Here is a 16,452-nt window from a genome sequence, read left to right on the forward strand (position 1 = left end):
TCTCGGTCTCCGGACCTTGTGATCCACCCACCTTGGCCTCCCAAAGTGCTGGCATTAGAGGCGTGAGCCACCGCGCCTGGCCCAAAGGTGCTTTTTTAGTTTTACAGTCACCCCCTTTAGACAGTTGCAACTCATACTGTAGCTACTACTTAAGGCAACCTGATCCTTGTTGAAATTGAAGGAATCAAATAAAAATACAGAAGTCCTACCCTTAACAGTTAAACAGGATTGATGCATTTGTGAAAAACTAAGAAATTATGGAAGGAAAAAGGATGGGTCTGGGACTGATGAATCACCCAAACTTCTGACAACATTTATGGTTGGATCAAAGAGAAAATCCACTCTTATCCTCAAACTCCTCAGGACAAATGGTTCTCCTTTAATCCTGGAATGCTCAGGCACAATCCATTCAACCATTTCTCACTGAATACACCAGGCAAGTCTGCTAGTCTCCTGATATGCATTTAATCAGATATTCCCTCAGCTAAAATGAAAGTCCTTTACTTTTTTCCCTTACGATCAATTAGAATAATAATTATCAAAATCCCATTCACAGTTCAGTTTCTGTCATGGAACTGGACACAGATATGAATGGCTTAAGGAAGAAAGAAATGGTGATTATATTAAACACGAAGCCTATTATTATGATTATTATAGAGAAACTCAGGTCTCATTAATAATTGATATTTACCTTATGCTCTTCTCATTAAAGAATTTTAATAAAAGCTATAAACTAAGAGCAAAGTGTACCAACTTTAACAACCACAGTCATTAAAAGGACAGGCTTCAGAGTCAGCCCACTAGAGTCATCTAACTTATGAGGTTTATATCAGTACAAAATTTAATCTTCTTATTGCAACTTCAATACTCTACTCTGGAAAAAAAGTCTTTTTGATAGTAATATCTCTCTGAAGAATTGTAGGGATCATCAGTAAAGAATCAAGTAAGGAATGGACACTAAAAAACTGTCAGTGTCAGTGGACAGCTTTACTTTTCTGACCTTCATACACAACCAGGTACAAACAGGAGTAATAGATCAGATGATGAAGACAGCTGATTATTTCAGTTGTCTCAAAGACCAGAGACATGCCCAGTTCCTAAGCCTAACCATTCTTAGCACTCATTGCTACGATAAGGCAAGGCAATTGGTGAAGCCATGGTTTTGAATGCAATAATGTTTAATATTTGTAGGTCTCGGGAACTCTAAGTAGAGTTCTTTACTGAAGTTTTTATCTGGGGCTTACACATAGGAAGAGAAATCAGTTTTGCAGCACAAAATCAACATCAATGGTTGATAATTACAAAATCACTAATCTTAACTCAATTTTCTAACAAGTAAAATTACCCAATAATTGTACCAACTGCTGTAATGAAGGAATGAGCTCCCATATTTAAAGCTGAGGTTAACAAAAGGCATCTTAAAATTCCTGAAGAAAGACCTCTTGCCCTGGGAAGACCCATAGTGTCCCTTCCACCCCTAAGAATCTGTGAACCCCTGATTTCTGAATCAATAGCTTCTTGTCAAAGATAGTTGAGAAATAAGTCCACAAAATAGTACTATTTTTCCTCTGTCTCCTTTCCCCAACTCCTACCCATCTCCTCATTTGGAGGGTAACTGAAAATCATTAGACACATGTAACCACATACTAGTCTGCTTTTAAAATAAGTGTTTAAAGAGATTGTAGCCTTCTTCAAGTTAAGAAGATATGTGATATTTCCCCCTCATTGGGGGACATTCTTTGTTGAGAGAATTACATATATTACTATTTTTTCCTCTATATAACAGAAAATCAACAAATCCAGGAGCTGTATTTTTTTCAAAAAAAGTAATAAAATCGACCACTCGCTAGACTGAAAAAGAACAAGGAGGGAAGAATCAAATAGACACAACAAAAAACGATAAAGGGGATATCACCACTGACCCAATAGAAATACAAACAACCATCAGAGAACACTATAAACACCTGTACAAATAAACTAGAAAATCTAGAAGAAATGGATAAATTCCTGGACACATACACCCTCACTTTGTGAGGCCAGCCTCATCCTGATACCAAAACCTAGCAGGGATACAACACAAAAAGAAAACTTCAGTCTGATATCCCTGATGAATATCAATGCAAAAATCCTCAATAAAATACTGGCAAACCAAACACAGTAGCACATTCAAAAGTTTATCCACTACCACCAAGTCAGCCTCATCCCCAGGTTGCAAGGCTGGTTCAACATACACAAATCAATAACTCTAATTCATCACATAAACAGAACTAAAGACAAACATCACATGACTATCTCAATAGATGCAGAAAATGCCTTCAACAAAATTCAACATCCCTTCATGTTAAAAACTCTCAATAAACTAGGTATTGATGGAACATACCTCAAAATAATAACAGCCATTTATGACAAACCCACAGCCAATATCATACTAAATGGAAATTTTCCATACTCTAGTATGACAAAAAATGCCTGTTCTGGGTACAGTTTCTTGAAATGTGGCACCATATGTGCATCAGTAAACATTATGTGTAGAGTAAATTAAACCGAGTCTTATAATTAGGCAGTAAGGAAATTACTGTAGACCTGAAAGAGTAAATCAGCAGTATTAAAATGTTCTCCATTTTCTCTAAAGCACTTCAGAGTGCCATAAAAAGCCCATGTCACTGTGATAAACATCAAGAAGAAATGCATTTTGAGCAACACAACCTAAAAGACAACTGCAATTCAAATAGGTCTTCAAATCTGGAGTCCAAGATGTCATCTCATAAAATTTAAAAGCCAGCCCTTTTGTCACTAATGTGAGAAGAAAAAGAAAGCCATCTGACATTGAGACTTTGTGGGGAACTTTCTCCTACAGCAGGTGCAATAAAGATTTTGATAGATAGAGGCTCTGGAGCAGAGCCAGGACTAACAAGAGGTTCATCCATGATGAAGAAGACAGCAACCTTGTAAATACAGACAGAATCAGTATTGCTGATTTTTCTTTTGCTTCTAGCTTCAATATGGCTCAGCATGGCACTATTTTATTTATGACGATCCTATCTTTATTTACAATGTTGATATTTTGTTCATCATGGATTTCTGCATTATTTTTGATTTTTTAAAATGCTGCACACAATATTATCTATCTTGATTACTGATCTTTCTGCTAGCCCCTAAAATCTTGCACCTGAGGCTGTGCCTCACTTGCCTTACCTTTGTCCTGGCCCTGCTCCAGAAAGTACAGATCTTTCCAAGCCCTACAATAAGAAGCAATGAGCAATCAGACCATTCATTTCTAACCTATGCCCAGAGGAGAGGAGCCTTGTGAAATAATAAGAAATATATAAATATATAGAATTATATAAATATATAATTTATAGTATATAAATTATATAAATATATAATATAGAAATATATAAATTGATCCTGGTTCCTGAACCCCTCGTTCAGACCTCTGCCCTGGTTCCTAAAACCCTTGTATATAAGGGGTACTAGGAGAATCTTTTGTTCTAATATTTGGTCTTTAACCCCAGTAACTGACACAGAACTCTTAAAATATTTATGATTTCCTAGGTAGTAACATTGGAAACAGCTTCTAAAGCCATTGAAATTTCTTGGGTGACAGCATCTTTTATTCTAATGAGGCAATTTTTGATGGACTCCTGGATAGCCTCAGGATCCAGGCTGTTTGCAAGGGAAACCAACCATGTGATTATAACATCAGAACTTTTAGTCCCACCCACCCCGACCTCCAGAGAGGTAAGAGAAGCTGAAGGTTGAGTTAATTGCCAATGGCCAATGACTTAATCAATCATGCCTATGCAATGCATAAAAACTCAAAAGGACAGAGTTTGGAAATCTATTGGTTGCCGGAAAAAATGGAAGTACAGGGAAGGTAGTGCACCCAGAGAGGGCATAGAAGCTCTGAGCCCCTTCCCACATACCTCATCCTATGCATCTCTTCCATTTGGCTGTTCACCTGTATATTCTTTATAATAAATAGGTAAAAGTATGCAGTTTCCCTGAGTTCTGTGGGCCACTGTAGCAAATTAATTGGTCCTGAGGGAGGGTTAATGGGAACTCCCCATTATATAGCTGGTCAGTCAGAAGTATAGGTGACAACTTACTACTTTCAACTGGGATCTGAAGTAGAAGCAGTCTTGTGAAAACGAGCTCTTAGTCTATGGAATCTGAAGTTATCTCCGGGTAGATAGTGTTAGAATTGAATTGAATTATAGGACAGACAGCTGGTGTCAAAGAACTGTTCAGTGAGGTAACATCATACCGCATATATTTTGGTGACTAGAGGTGAAGTGTGCTATGGAGAGTGTGTGAGAGTAGGAAAAACACAGCTTTTTTTTTTTTTTTTTTTTTTCTATCTCTTACAAGCCTCAAACATGGATTTTCTGCCCCTGAAAACAGGTATTGTCTCTGTGAAGTAGAAAAGTCTAGTAGAGGCTGAGGAGACTGGAGAAGAGTTGGAAAGGCCTCACAAATCCTCAAATATACTGCCAGAGGGAGTGGGATGATGTCTGAAAGTTCCAACTATCGGAAACAAAGACAGTGGAATTCAAACATGGCAGAATATCAGAAATAAGTAAAAAGCTTGTTATTATAGATTTTAAGGTGCCACCAGAGGTACATGAAGTCAGAATCTCCCAAAATGGAGTAAAATATCTTCATTTTAGCTGCTCTTGAGCTAAGTCTTCTCAAGCCAACTGAGTAACAGGAAACTACTGGATTAGGGTAGCCTCATTAATCATGGAAATTATCCTCAAAATATAAGTGGACGTTTTACGCTAGCAAATCTAGTCCTTGAGACAATGGAACTAGAGACATGTGAGTTTAGAATGGAGGCAAGTTGATGATTGGGATATTTCCTGGGTGGGGTGGCTACAGACAGGGGGTTCTTCACTCTTTCAGCACCTGTGTGGTTCAGGCTTCCTTTATTTCGGGCACTAGGATATTACCTGAAGAAACAAAGACTAGAAAGACATGTGCACTGGCAAAAACAAATAAACAACTTAAACTCACTGCAAAAAGTGTCATAATAGAGATATTTTTAAATGCTCTGGGAGTCTACTGGATAAATCCTGTTTACAGGAATTGGATAAAGTTGTGATGATAAGGTGACATTTAAGCTAAGCCTAGTAGGAAAAGATGTGAGTTTTCTTGGAAGAAAACAAAAAGGGGTGGTGGGAGCATTCCAGGCAGAAGCAACACAAGTGCAAAGGCAGAAGGATCTGGAAACACTGGCTTATTAGACTGCTGAGGCAATCATAACTGGGGTCTAGGAGTTACCAGGAAACTGGGGTCTAGGATACTGGTTATGAGGTTGTGGCCATGGCCATTTTTTTTGTGTGTGAGAAGCAGTGCATTAGGGCCAATGCCAGCGGAGAGGAGCAATGAACTCAAAATGCATTTAGGAGGTGGTATCAATTGTACTGAATGGCTGAAGGAGATTTAAGGAATAACAAAAGGAGGAGTTGCATGGGACTATCACTCTCTTGAAAAGTAGATCACAGTGGGAAGCACATAATTGTGTAGAGCCGTGGTAGGGTGAAGGTTTGGTTGTAGGATAACCTGGAAATTTCATTCAGCGCAAAAAGAGGACAAAGATGAGTCAAGGGCATGTAATGTAAATAGAGAGGTGTTCAAACTAATATCACCTTCTTCACAATTTTCCACCCAAGCAAAAAGCAAAGTTGAATTCCCTCAGCCATCAGCAGTGGCATCCATGGGAATCACGAAGGCACAACACGAGGACATCCTAGAGCAAATGGGCTCCCACCAGGGTTGGTGGTGACAGCAGGCATGGCAGAGCCGGCAGAAAGATGACTCACTTTCTGAATTTCAGATTTGTCCAGCCTCCTCGGGAAATAGGGAGATAAAGAAATATCGCAGTCCTGATGGAAATTTCCCCTGGGAAAGATGATGCCAGAAGCCATTTCAGGTAATAAAAGGTAACCTCAGCAAGGAGGGGTCAATTGGAACAGATATATCTGGCTACAAGCTAACTGCAAATATCCACTGAGTACATTCAGTCAGAATCAAGGCGATTAGCTGTTATCACCAACTCTAGAAACACCTCAATTCAGGCCATAATGGTAGATGCACCACACACTCTAAAATTATCTCGTTTTCAGTGACAGTTTTGGATAAGAATCCCAGTCTAAACATAGCCTCCAACAACAAATATGGGCGAACCTCACTTAACCAGCATGGGTGTAGTAAAATGAATGTTCTGGTAAACTGAAAGGGCATTCTATGAAACAATCTTTGTTATTTAAGTCACCATGGTTGAAAATATTCTAAGTTTCCCTGCTTAGGAATTTCATGCTGAAAAATGTGATGGCATTTTTGTTTCATAATCCTACAGTGGATCTTCCAGTCTCAGGATCAGGATTCTTAATGGTATTATTCTCTTTGTTAAAAATAGAAGAAGGTGTTGGGAATTGAACCAAACACAGACATTATCTAGAAGGTGTTTTGGGGCTCAGTTATTGCTATTTACTCCTTCCCTTCCCACTTTTCCTTGATTTCTAGGGCCTAGAGAAATTAGCAGAAAAGAATAAATCAGTAGTTGAAGCTTCCACTTCATTGAGAGCTTTCATGTTCATACTTATGTTATAGATCCCTCTACTCAGTCTAGTGTACCATTTGATGAAACAATGTTGATCAAGCTACTAGACTCTTTTGCTTCTTTGTGTGATCTAGACTTGCTAGTGTCAAGCCAATGTGTGAACAATCAACCATATGCTGGCTTATAGAAATAAATTGAACCACTTTGTGAGTTGAATAGTACCTTGACAAGAGAACAGCTAGCCCAAGATGATATTTCAAGAACCGTTTCCAACTGATGAAATAATGTACTTTGGACTTGGCCTAATGACTATTTTCCAGGTGATAAGTAAATGGTGCTCTGAAATTTAGGGTTGTTTTATCAGGATTTTCCTAAGGTAGAGGTAGCTTGAATGTACTACCCATCATCAAGGGATACATCCAAAGGATGGCCTTTCGTGGTTGAGGTCAGGAGTTTGAGACCAGCCTGGACAACAGGGTGAAACTCTGTCTCTGCTAAAAATAAAAAAAAATAAATAAAATAAAAATTAGCCAGGCATGGTGGCATGTGCCTGTAATCCCAGCTACTTGGGATGCTGAGACAAGAGGATCACTTTAGCCCAGGAGGTGGAGGTTGCAGTGAGTTGAGATTGCACCATTGCGCTCCAGCCTACTACCTGCTCTGCTCTGCTCCTCCTGGCATTTCTTATTCTAATTTATGGTGTTTCTGATTCCATTTCTTTCTTTCTTTTTGTTCAGACAGAGTCTTGCTGTGTTACCCAGGCTGGAGTGCAGGGGTGTAATCTCGACTCACTGCAACCTCCGCCTCCTGGGCTCAAGCAATCCTCCTGCCTCAGCCTCCCAGGTAGCTGGGATTACAGGTGTGTGCCACTGTGACGGTCTATTTTTTTTTTAATTTTTTTTATTTTTAGTAGAGACGGAGTTTTACCATGTTGGTCAGGCTGGTCTTGAACTCCTGACTTGAAGTGATCCTCCTGTCTCAACCTCCCAAACTGTTAGGATTAGAGGCATGAGCCACAACGCCTGGCTTCTGATCCCATTTCTATTTAGCTGTCTCTGGGTTCATGTTTCTTGTATTTCAAATCCCATTTGCTGCATGATCATTTTCTGATCTCCATGTTTCCACGGCAGCTTGACAATCTGACCTAGACTCCAAACTCCAGAGATTATTAGCTCTTATATGTAGGGTTCTGCACAGTCTACAGAACACAAACCTTAACACTTGGAGGAACTCAATATTCTGTAATATATTTTGTTGCCATGTAGAGAGCCTCATATCCTTATGAAGAAAAACAGATTCAAACCCAGAAATAAATGATTTAAAAATGTTTTTTACAATGAATTTAAAAATAATTGGCCCTATCATAAGCAGATGTGAGAAAAAGAATAGAATGCCTTAACATTCTCTTTTTTCTGCAATTATTCTAGGAAGTCTATAATTCATGTTTTGAGAGGCCAGACACCTAAACATAATTGCACTTTTTCAAAAGAGGATCCAATGAACCATAACAACTGGAGACCCAAGAGATGATATATCACAAACAAGAAACATGTTTTTGACATTTACCATAGTTGTTTTTTTTCCTTTCTTTTCACAGTGCATTCGTCCCACCAATTACAAATCCTAGAGTTGTAGGGGTGCTGCTCAAAACCTCGAAGCACCTCTACACATTTATGTGAACCTTCCTTCTTCCCCACATGCACTTCTCAGAGTACATTAGTATATGGTTGACCCACATACATATGCTGATTCTATGGAGAGGCAGGATGTAGTAAAATTTATGAGTACAAGACCCTATAGCCAGATTGCCTGGCTGCAACTTCCACATGTCCACACCCTGTATGGCCATGGGTGCTGTACTGATCTGTTCTCCTGCTTCTAATGAAAACATACCTGAGACTGGGTAATTTATAAAGGAAATAGGCTTAATTGAGTCACAATTCCACAAGGTTGGGGAGACCACACAACCACGGAGGAAGGTGGAGGAAGAGCAAAGTCATATCATACATGGTGGCAGGCAAGAGAGCATGTGCAGAAGAACTCTCCTTTATAAAACCATCAGGTCTTGTGAGACTTATTCACTATCACAAGAATGGCATGGGAAAGACCTGCCCCATGATTCAATTACCTCCTACCAGGTCCCTCCCATGACATGGGAATTATGGGAGCTACAATTCAAGATGAGAATTGGGTGTGGAAACAGCCAAACCATATCAGGTACATTACTTGGCTTAACATCCTCATCTGTAAAATAAGCATGGTGACAAACTTTTAGAGCTAGTGTGTGGAATAAATGTGGTCAGTACAGAGAGATAACTTAGAACAGTTCCAGGTACCTTGCAAGGACTTAATACAAGTGGGTTATAAATTAGTTTACATTTTATGGACAGTAATTTTACGAGCTCTCCATGGTAACTGTTCACCTTCAGCCAGAGTTTGTACATAAGGAATTGGGTCAAAAAGGAGATAGCTAAGGAATTTTTTAGTTGTAATTGTTTTTTATTAATCTTAGAAGATTTTTCTGTAGTACTACTTGGAGACACAACATTAATGAATCAGCTTTTAAACATTGCATCCAATAACATGTTTTGCTTATTGATTTTTAATGCCTTGTTATATTACTATTCTAAGTACTCACCCTAATGTTAAAGCATTCTATATATAAATTTTTGTTGTTAAAAATGTTTTGATTGTAATAATAGAATTGAGACGTTTGTCAGGTTGACACTCACTAAATCTCATTGCTGGAATCATTGTGGTGGCTAGTAAGGGTGAAGGAATAAGAATTAGGCCTGTGATTTGTTTTGGGAGTGAAAGAGTTGCTAAGTTTAGCAACACTGTAATATCATAGATATTATTTATTAGCTTGTCAGAGAGAAATGTTTCGGTACTGATTTATCAACTTGGAAAAAACAGGGACTAATAAAAATACAAAAATAATATTCAGAATCAACTAGCATCCCTGTAACTATAGGAAAAATTAAGAGATCATACCTAGAATAGTTCACAGGTGGCACAGAGCAAAAGGGAATAGGGTTGCAGCTGGCAGACACTGACTGAGGCTTCTCCAGGGGATGGATGGACCATGTGGGCCACTAGGCACCCAGAAGGGGCATCAGCCAAGAGCTATTGTTTCCACACCGGGCTGTGTGGATTCTGTGATTCCAGAATCACAGCAGTGACAATAGCTCAGACGCGGGGTCTGCTGTGCCCACAGCTCTAAAATGAGAACACAATGCTTAAAGCTGGGAGTTAGCATCCCCTAAATCCATTTTTGATTTTTTTTTTTTTTTTTTTTTTTTTTTTTGAGACGGAGTCTCGATCTGTCACCCAGGCTGGAGTACAGTGGCGCCATCTCAGCTCACTGTAAGCTCTGCCTTCCGGGTTCACGCCATTCTCCTGCCTCAGCCTCCCGAGTAGCTGGGACTACAGGCGCCTGCCACCATGCCCAGCTAATTTTTTTGTATTTTTAGTATAGACAGGGTTTCACCGTGTTAGCCAGGATGTTCTCGATCTGCTGACCTCGTGATCCACCCACCTCGGCCTCCCAAAGTGCTGGGATTACAGGCGTGAGCCACCTCGCCCGGCCCATTTTTCATTCTTAAGAAAATATTCCTTAGGAGGATTCTGCTCTACCACTGCCCCTGTCATGGGTTTGACTGGTAAGATGGATTCATGTTAATCAGTTTTAAATGATATTTTCACCATTTATAATGCCCCAGTTCCTTGGGATATGTTGCTTCAAGAGAGGAGTTCTACTTACCTGAAAATTCCACTTAAACCAAAATTAATCCTGATTTCTTTAAGTATCTACAAGTCTAATTCCACTTTCTTTCATTAGGAAAGTCCAAAATAATGATCATGATTGACTTTATTTCTTTTCAATTCGGTGGCTAAAACTTTTCAAGGCTCCAGGGTCACCCTTCTGAAAATCACTGCCCAAACTTAGGGCAATAAGGAGGAGGCAGGAGACTGAAAGAGTGGGACATCATGAATGTCACTGAAAATATTTTTTAATAAACTAAAATCTTTGATTTCACCTTTTTTTTCCCTATGAGATTTGATCTCTACATGTGTACAGGGAAGTGGACATGATCACTGAGTGTTCTCTTTTAGAATCTGCTTTAGCATACATTTGTCTGTAATTAAGAACAGAAAATATGTCAGCAGTATACATTTGTTTGAGCCATTAGCATTCTCTGAGCCACTATTGTGGAGGGGCTATTAGAGACCCAGGTAACACCTTGTTAATCTAATTACTAGTTACCCAAATCTAAGCTTATGACCTACCTGGGCCAAACAAATTAGTCATTGCATGTTCCATCTGCTCAAGTGCTAGGTAGCTTCAATTTAGATCACAGAAGCTTTTGTGCCACTACAGGTGTACATGGGGAGGCAGAGGAGATGAAAAGAAAGACAAAAATATCTCAACATATGGGTAGGGATGAAACTGACAGATGGGGACCATCGTCGTTTTAGAAAGGCAGATTGGAGAAGAGAAAGATGTTTCAACCAAATTCATGGATATGGTGTGAAATTGTGCCATAACTGTGGGATCTTAATACCATGAAACAATTCCCTTTTTATCCTTATTCCTCTATATTTTGAAGAAAGGTAAGGAAAAAAAATAAGATACATGGAATAATTTCAGGGAAGGACACACTCCTTCCACTGCCATCTTACAGGAAGCTCTCCAAGGAGCTTATCACCTAAGCATTTAAAATTCCACCATAATTTTTCACCTTCAAATTTTACCACTGTCCTCTGCTAAAAAGAGTCAACCCTTTCCAGGAATTGTAACATGAGAGTACAAATTACTGTTTCATTCCTTTATAGTAATAATAATAATAATCCTGCTATGAGTAGTCCATGATTGAAAAGAGCTGAGGGGGCTTGTTCTTGAATGTAAAAAATGTAATCACTGCTGAGACCAAGGGATCAGGAAGATGAGAGGACCCAGTTCATGAATTTTACCTGGTTGACAATCTAGCCAAAGGCAAGACCTGGAGATGTCCTCCCACTGCTTTTAAAAATCTGTGATTATCAGTCATTGGGACCTCTGACATAGGAATGAGAATTTCCCTTAGACTCATACAATCTTATACAGCTTTTTTTTTTTTTTTAAAAAAAAAAAAAAAGAGTTTACAGATCTAGTTTGGCTCCTTACTTTTGTAAGACCAAGAGATGAAAGATCAACAGTCACACTGCCAGTTTAGTGGCAGAGCTAACACTAAAACCAAGGGCTCTGGTATCTGATTCAGTGTTTTTAACTAACCTCCATTCCACTTCCTGCCACCCATATCATTTCATATTAAATGGTGATATGTAGAGATGGTCTAAGACAGCAAAGAGATAGAAACCTGGCCATATATTCGTTTGCTGTTAGTTACTAATACCTAAAAGGACAATGTTGTATTCTGCCTTATTTGAAGTAAAGTAAAAGGGAATGTTTCCCCCAAAAGGTTTGTTAGCTGGTGAGCTAGAATATTCATATTCCAGAAATAATTGTGATATCCTCTGAAGGACACCAGATCAAGTGTGTCTACACCTTCAGGTGACATCTGGATAAAAGCCAAGAAGCTCCCCAGCAGTCAGAAGTGGTGGGTTCCTCTCATTCAAATCATTTCCAAGTTTCTACTTGGCCATTCTTGCCCAGGCCTCTTGCTAATTTTGTTTGTACTTAACACACTGCAGGAGCAAATGCTGGATGTGGCCATGCTAAACCAAGTGTTTCAGCTGTAGAAAATATAGCAGGTGCTGCCATGGCAGTGGTTGGTTTTAGCTGGCTGTCACAATCAACAATTAGTGAATGAGATGGACATAGCCAAAGCTACAGCAGGAGACAAGCGTCTGCCCTCCTGGGCAGGAATCAAGAAGAGGGGGTTTTATTATAACTCAGTGGGTGGTAGAATCTCTTTCAGAGAAATACTACTACCAAAGAAAGAGGAGCTCATCATGGCCACATATAATATCAGGGTTCTAAGGCAACATTTACCAGTGTTCATACAACACTTTCATGGAGAAAAAAGGGCCCTGACTGGAGATTTCTCCCCATTAAGAAAAACAGACCCATCAAACTAATGATGTCATTAGGCATTTTATTCCCTGCTTCCCAAACAACCATCTGATAAGCAAAATTTCTCCTAGATTTATGTTCCCAAGGGAATACACTGGCCAAGAGACCTTAATTAACCCATTAGATTAAGAGTTGTATTTCTCATTAACCATTAGCATTCTGGTTTATCACTAAATTCCCGGGAGTTTGATAAGTAAGAACCAGCAAAGATCAGACACAGGCTCTTGGCATACCTGGATTTGGAAAACTAAAGACCAGATGTACAAGTAGTGAACTCATCCAGTCTCCACCGGGACAGACTGGATCTGGGCAGTGAGAAGCCACCTGCTCAGTAACTGTTTCCTTGCTTGCAACAGGCTCATCTCTGTCCAGCAATCTCTACCTTGCCGATAAAATGGGATCTTTTTGTATATGTAGATGTTATAAAGAATAACAACCTCATCATCATCTCCAAGAAGACACCCTGGAAAAGGATATTGTTGGAAACCACTATTACATATCATGGACTTAAAGTAAAAATAAAAAATAGTACCTGTCTCCTTAGATCTCTTGTTTTCTTAGTCATCTTATCAATTGCAATGTTGAGAGGATCTCCTTTTTCTTTCCTTCCAGTCTATTAAGAAAAGAGAAATAATTTCTGGTTTAGCATATTCAATGTTAGAGATACTAAAAGTAAAAAAAAAATCAGGAAAACATGAGATGTTAAATTCAAACAATTTTAAAAAGATTATTTTTAATATATAACTATAACATGATTTGGTCTCTAAAGTTGATTTTTCCTGAAATAATAATTAAAATCGATAAAAACCAATACATTGTCAGGATGGTTACACATATGTCCATATTCAGCTCCACACAAATCTGTGTTTTCATCCCTCCTCCAGATGCTTAGCAGTTAAGTAAATATAACAAGGATGTTTTGGTTTTGCCTTCAAATAAAAATGCTTTGTGTGTCTATATTGTGTAGGCACATTTCTGAATAGAAGATAATTGAGATAATAAAAACTAAATCGAAAAGGATTTTAAGTAAATCACCAAAATTCAGAATTTTATACCAGTATTTTTTAAGCCATACTGCAACTTCTGTATCAAATTCAAAAGAGATGCTTTACTAGAAAATACAGTATTGCTAATCTCTGCTCTGTCATGTAGTGAAATGCTAAAAATGATAATAAGCAACCCACAGCTTGAGGTCATGAGGAAAATTTCCCTTATGACTATAACAGGCAGAGGTAGAGAAAAAAAAAAGTGTTCTTTAATAAATTATTCACTTGAAAGTTTCACTAGTTTCCTATTTCTTTGCTTTTTCTCCTTTTTTTTTGGTGGGTACAGAAAAACAATTAAAACTGAACAAAAAAAATCCCCATTGTCTTTTTAAAAGAGCAACAAGATTCCCATGGATGAAAAGCTCAATAGACTTTATGGATGACAATTATCTTCCCCTTAAAAGATAAATGTTTTCAAAAACCTTGTCAAATCGATTAAATTATCTAAATTTTAGTCAAACACTACAGATTGATTTATTTATCATGCTAGTGGCAAGTCAATTCTTGTGGCCTACTCAGTCTCTGTAAAATCATGTAGGTCTCTGTAGTAATTTGCTGATATGAGGAAAATGAGATCCCAGATCTTAAGTTGTGCCTAATAGGATAACATGAATTGGCAATGCATAAGAATTACCATCCAACAGGTTTCTAAATGTTCTGTTTCCATGACAAAATCCGGGACACATAAAGCTGATACATACATACCAGCTCTCCATAGCTGGGTTTAAAGTAGTCACTCTTCTCTGCCACTTGCTTAATTAACTATTTTTTCTGAACAAATGTCTGATACACAGTCCTATAGGGTTTTCATTAAAAAGCCCAAACCAAGACATATGTGCATATATTTTTAGTCTTCTAAAATCTTACAATTCCCCATCATCCTTTCCCACTCCCTAAACTCATACACTCACTTTCAGATGTAGACACTAAGGTTTGTAAGTAGAAAGAGCTTAAAATACAGTGGCTAACATTTTACAACTTTGAAATATCAGCCTGCAAATAGCTCCAAGAAAACAAAAGTATATGGAGGAGAATAACGTGCTGCTCTGTCTTTCAAGGGAATGTGGTTGTGCAGTGAGTGTAATTTCAATGCTCTGCCTCTCCAGGTTCAGATCTGCCACAAATTCAACAGTCAAAGGCTATTCCTTTTCTGTTTGGTTCTCTCCTTGCAAATAGGTTGTCGGCCATCAAAATACAGGGCACCTTTGTGGAGCTCTGGACCATGATCATTATGAAAATCATAATTTCCTATGGCTTTTTCATTTATTAGAATAAGAAAAACTTACTTTCGAAAGTTAAGTTATGAGTTTAGTTTAAAATGTGGTTACAACAGACGGAGGGGCGATTACTAAACTTTTCAAAGTAAAAAGAAAAAAAATGGAGCCACTTTAGATACACAACATAATTACTGAGTGCATGTAAATGGCAGACTCTGGGCTTATTCCATCCTGCCAGTGCCATATCTATGTAACCATTTTTCAGATAAGAAGAATGAGGATCAAATGGGCCTGGGACTGGTGTGAAGAGAGTGAAGAGGGAGAGAGGGAGTATAATTTAGATGTAAAATTTAAGGTGGCACCAAGGAACTCAGTCATCAAGACAAATAATATTTTAATGTAATATATACTTTTTTTTTTTCTTTAGATAGAGTCTTGCTCTGTCACCCAGGCTGGAGTGCAGTGGCACAATCTCGGCTCACTGCAACCTCTGCTTCCTGGGTTCAAGCAATTCTCCTGCCTCAGCCTCCCAAGTAGCTGGGATTACAGGCACGTGCCACCATGTCTGGCTAATTTTTTTGTATTTTTAGTAGAGATGAGGTTTCACCATATTGACCAGGCTGGTCTCAAACTCCTGACCTTGTGATCCACCTGCCTCAGCCTCCCTAAGTGGTGGGATTACAGGCATGAGCCACCATGCCTGACCTAATGTAATATTTTTAAAATCAAAACTAATGCAAAGAAATCCATGTTGAAAATAAAATATCAAAAATTGAAATAAAGACAGAATCCAATAGGGCTAGGATTAGGGTAGGGCGAACAAGGTGAGTCGTGCAAATGCAGCATCAGATGACATTTTAAACTTTTAAACTTAAAAAGAAATGGGAGGATATATTTATTCTTCAAAAATTATTGTTTACCTAAAATTCACATTAACTGGGCATCCTGTCTTTTTATGTGCTAAATCTGACAATCCTACCCCCAGGGGAAAGAGCCATGTTCAAGATTGTAATTGCGGTTGTTACAGACACATGTGGGAGGCTTGGTTGCCCCATTCTGTGAGCAGATGGGCAACATGTGGGATCTGTATCCCTTCTGGCATCAATATCCTGGAACTGTAAAACACATATCCCTTAGATGTGAGGTATCCTGTTGGTCACTGCGGGGAACACATGAAAAGTGATAGCCACGATTTTCACCATCAAAGAGCTCCTGATACAGGGGAATAGACCAGTACACAAGACTAACAATACCAAAAACTGTGCAGAGATATTAGCATGTTCAACGACTGAGTTGCTCAGAAGAAGGAGAAGATGTTGCATTTGGGAAGTCAAGAAATCTCACAGAGGAAAGAGAAAATTCACTCGACCTTAAGCCTTGTGTAAGATTAGAATAGGAAAGAGAGAGGCACTTTGACTGGCAAAAAGAAAGTCATGTAGGCAAGAAGGCAAGATGGTTCTGGGAAGGCAGTGAGTGAAACAAACCAGCTTTTTCTCCATGATGTGAAGAGATCAGTTTGATTAGCTACAGAGACAAATTATTTTTATA

At 38.6% G+C, this 16,452-nt stretch overlaps 1 protein-coding gene across 3 annotated transcripts in view; it reads right to left on the reverse strand.

Annotated features, from left to right (window-relative positions):
• Positions 1 to 16,452, reverse strand: part of CTNNA2 (catenin alpha 2) — a 1,167,663-nt gene that overhangs the window by 247,244 nt on the left and 903,967 nt on the right. For all 3 annotated transcript variants that reach the window (XM_015112724.3, NM_001266343.1, XM_077958576.1), the window contains 1 exon segment: positions 13,174 to 13,254. In XM_015112724.3, the coding sequence (XP_014968210.1) occupies positions 13,174 to 13,254 (81 nt within the window).

The sequence above is a fragment of the Macaca mulatta genome, chromosome 13 (assembly GCF_049350105.2).
Source record: "Macaca mulatta isolate MMU2019108-1 chromosome 13, T2T-MMU8v2.0, whole genome shotgun sequence".
Lineage (NCBI taxonomy): Eukaryota > Metazoa > Chordata > Mammalia > Primates > Cercopithecidae > Macaca > Macaca mulatta.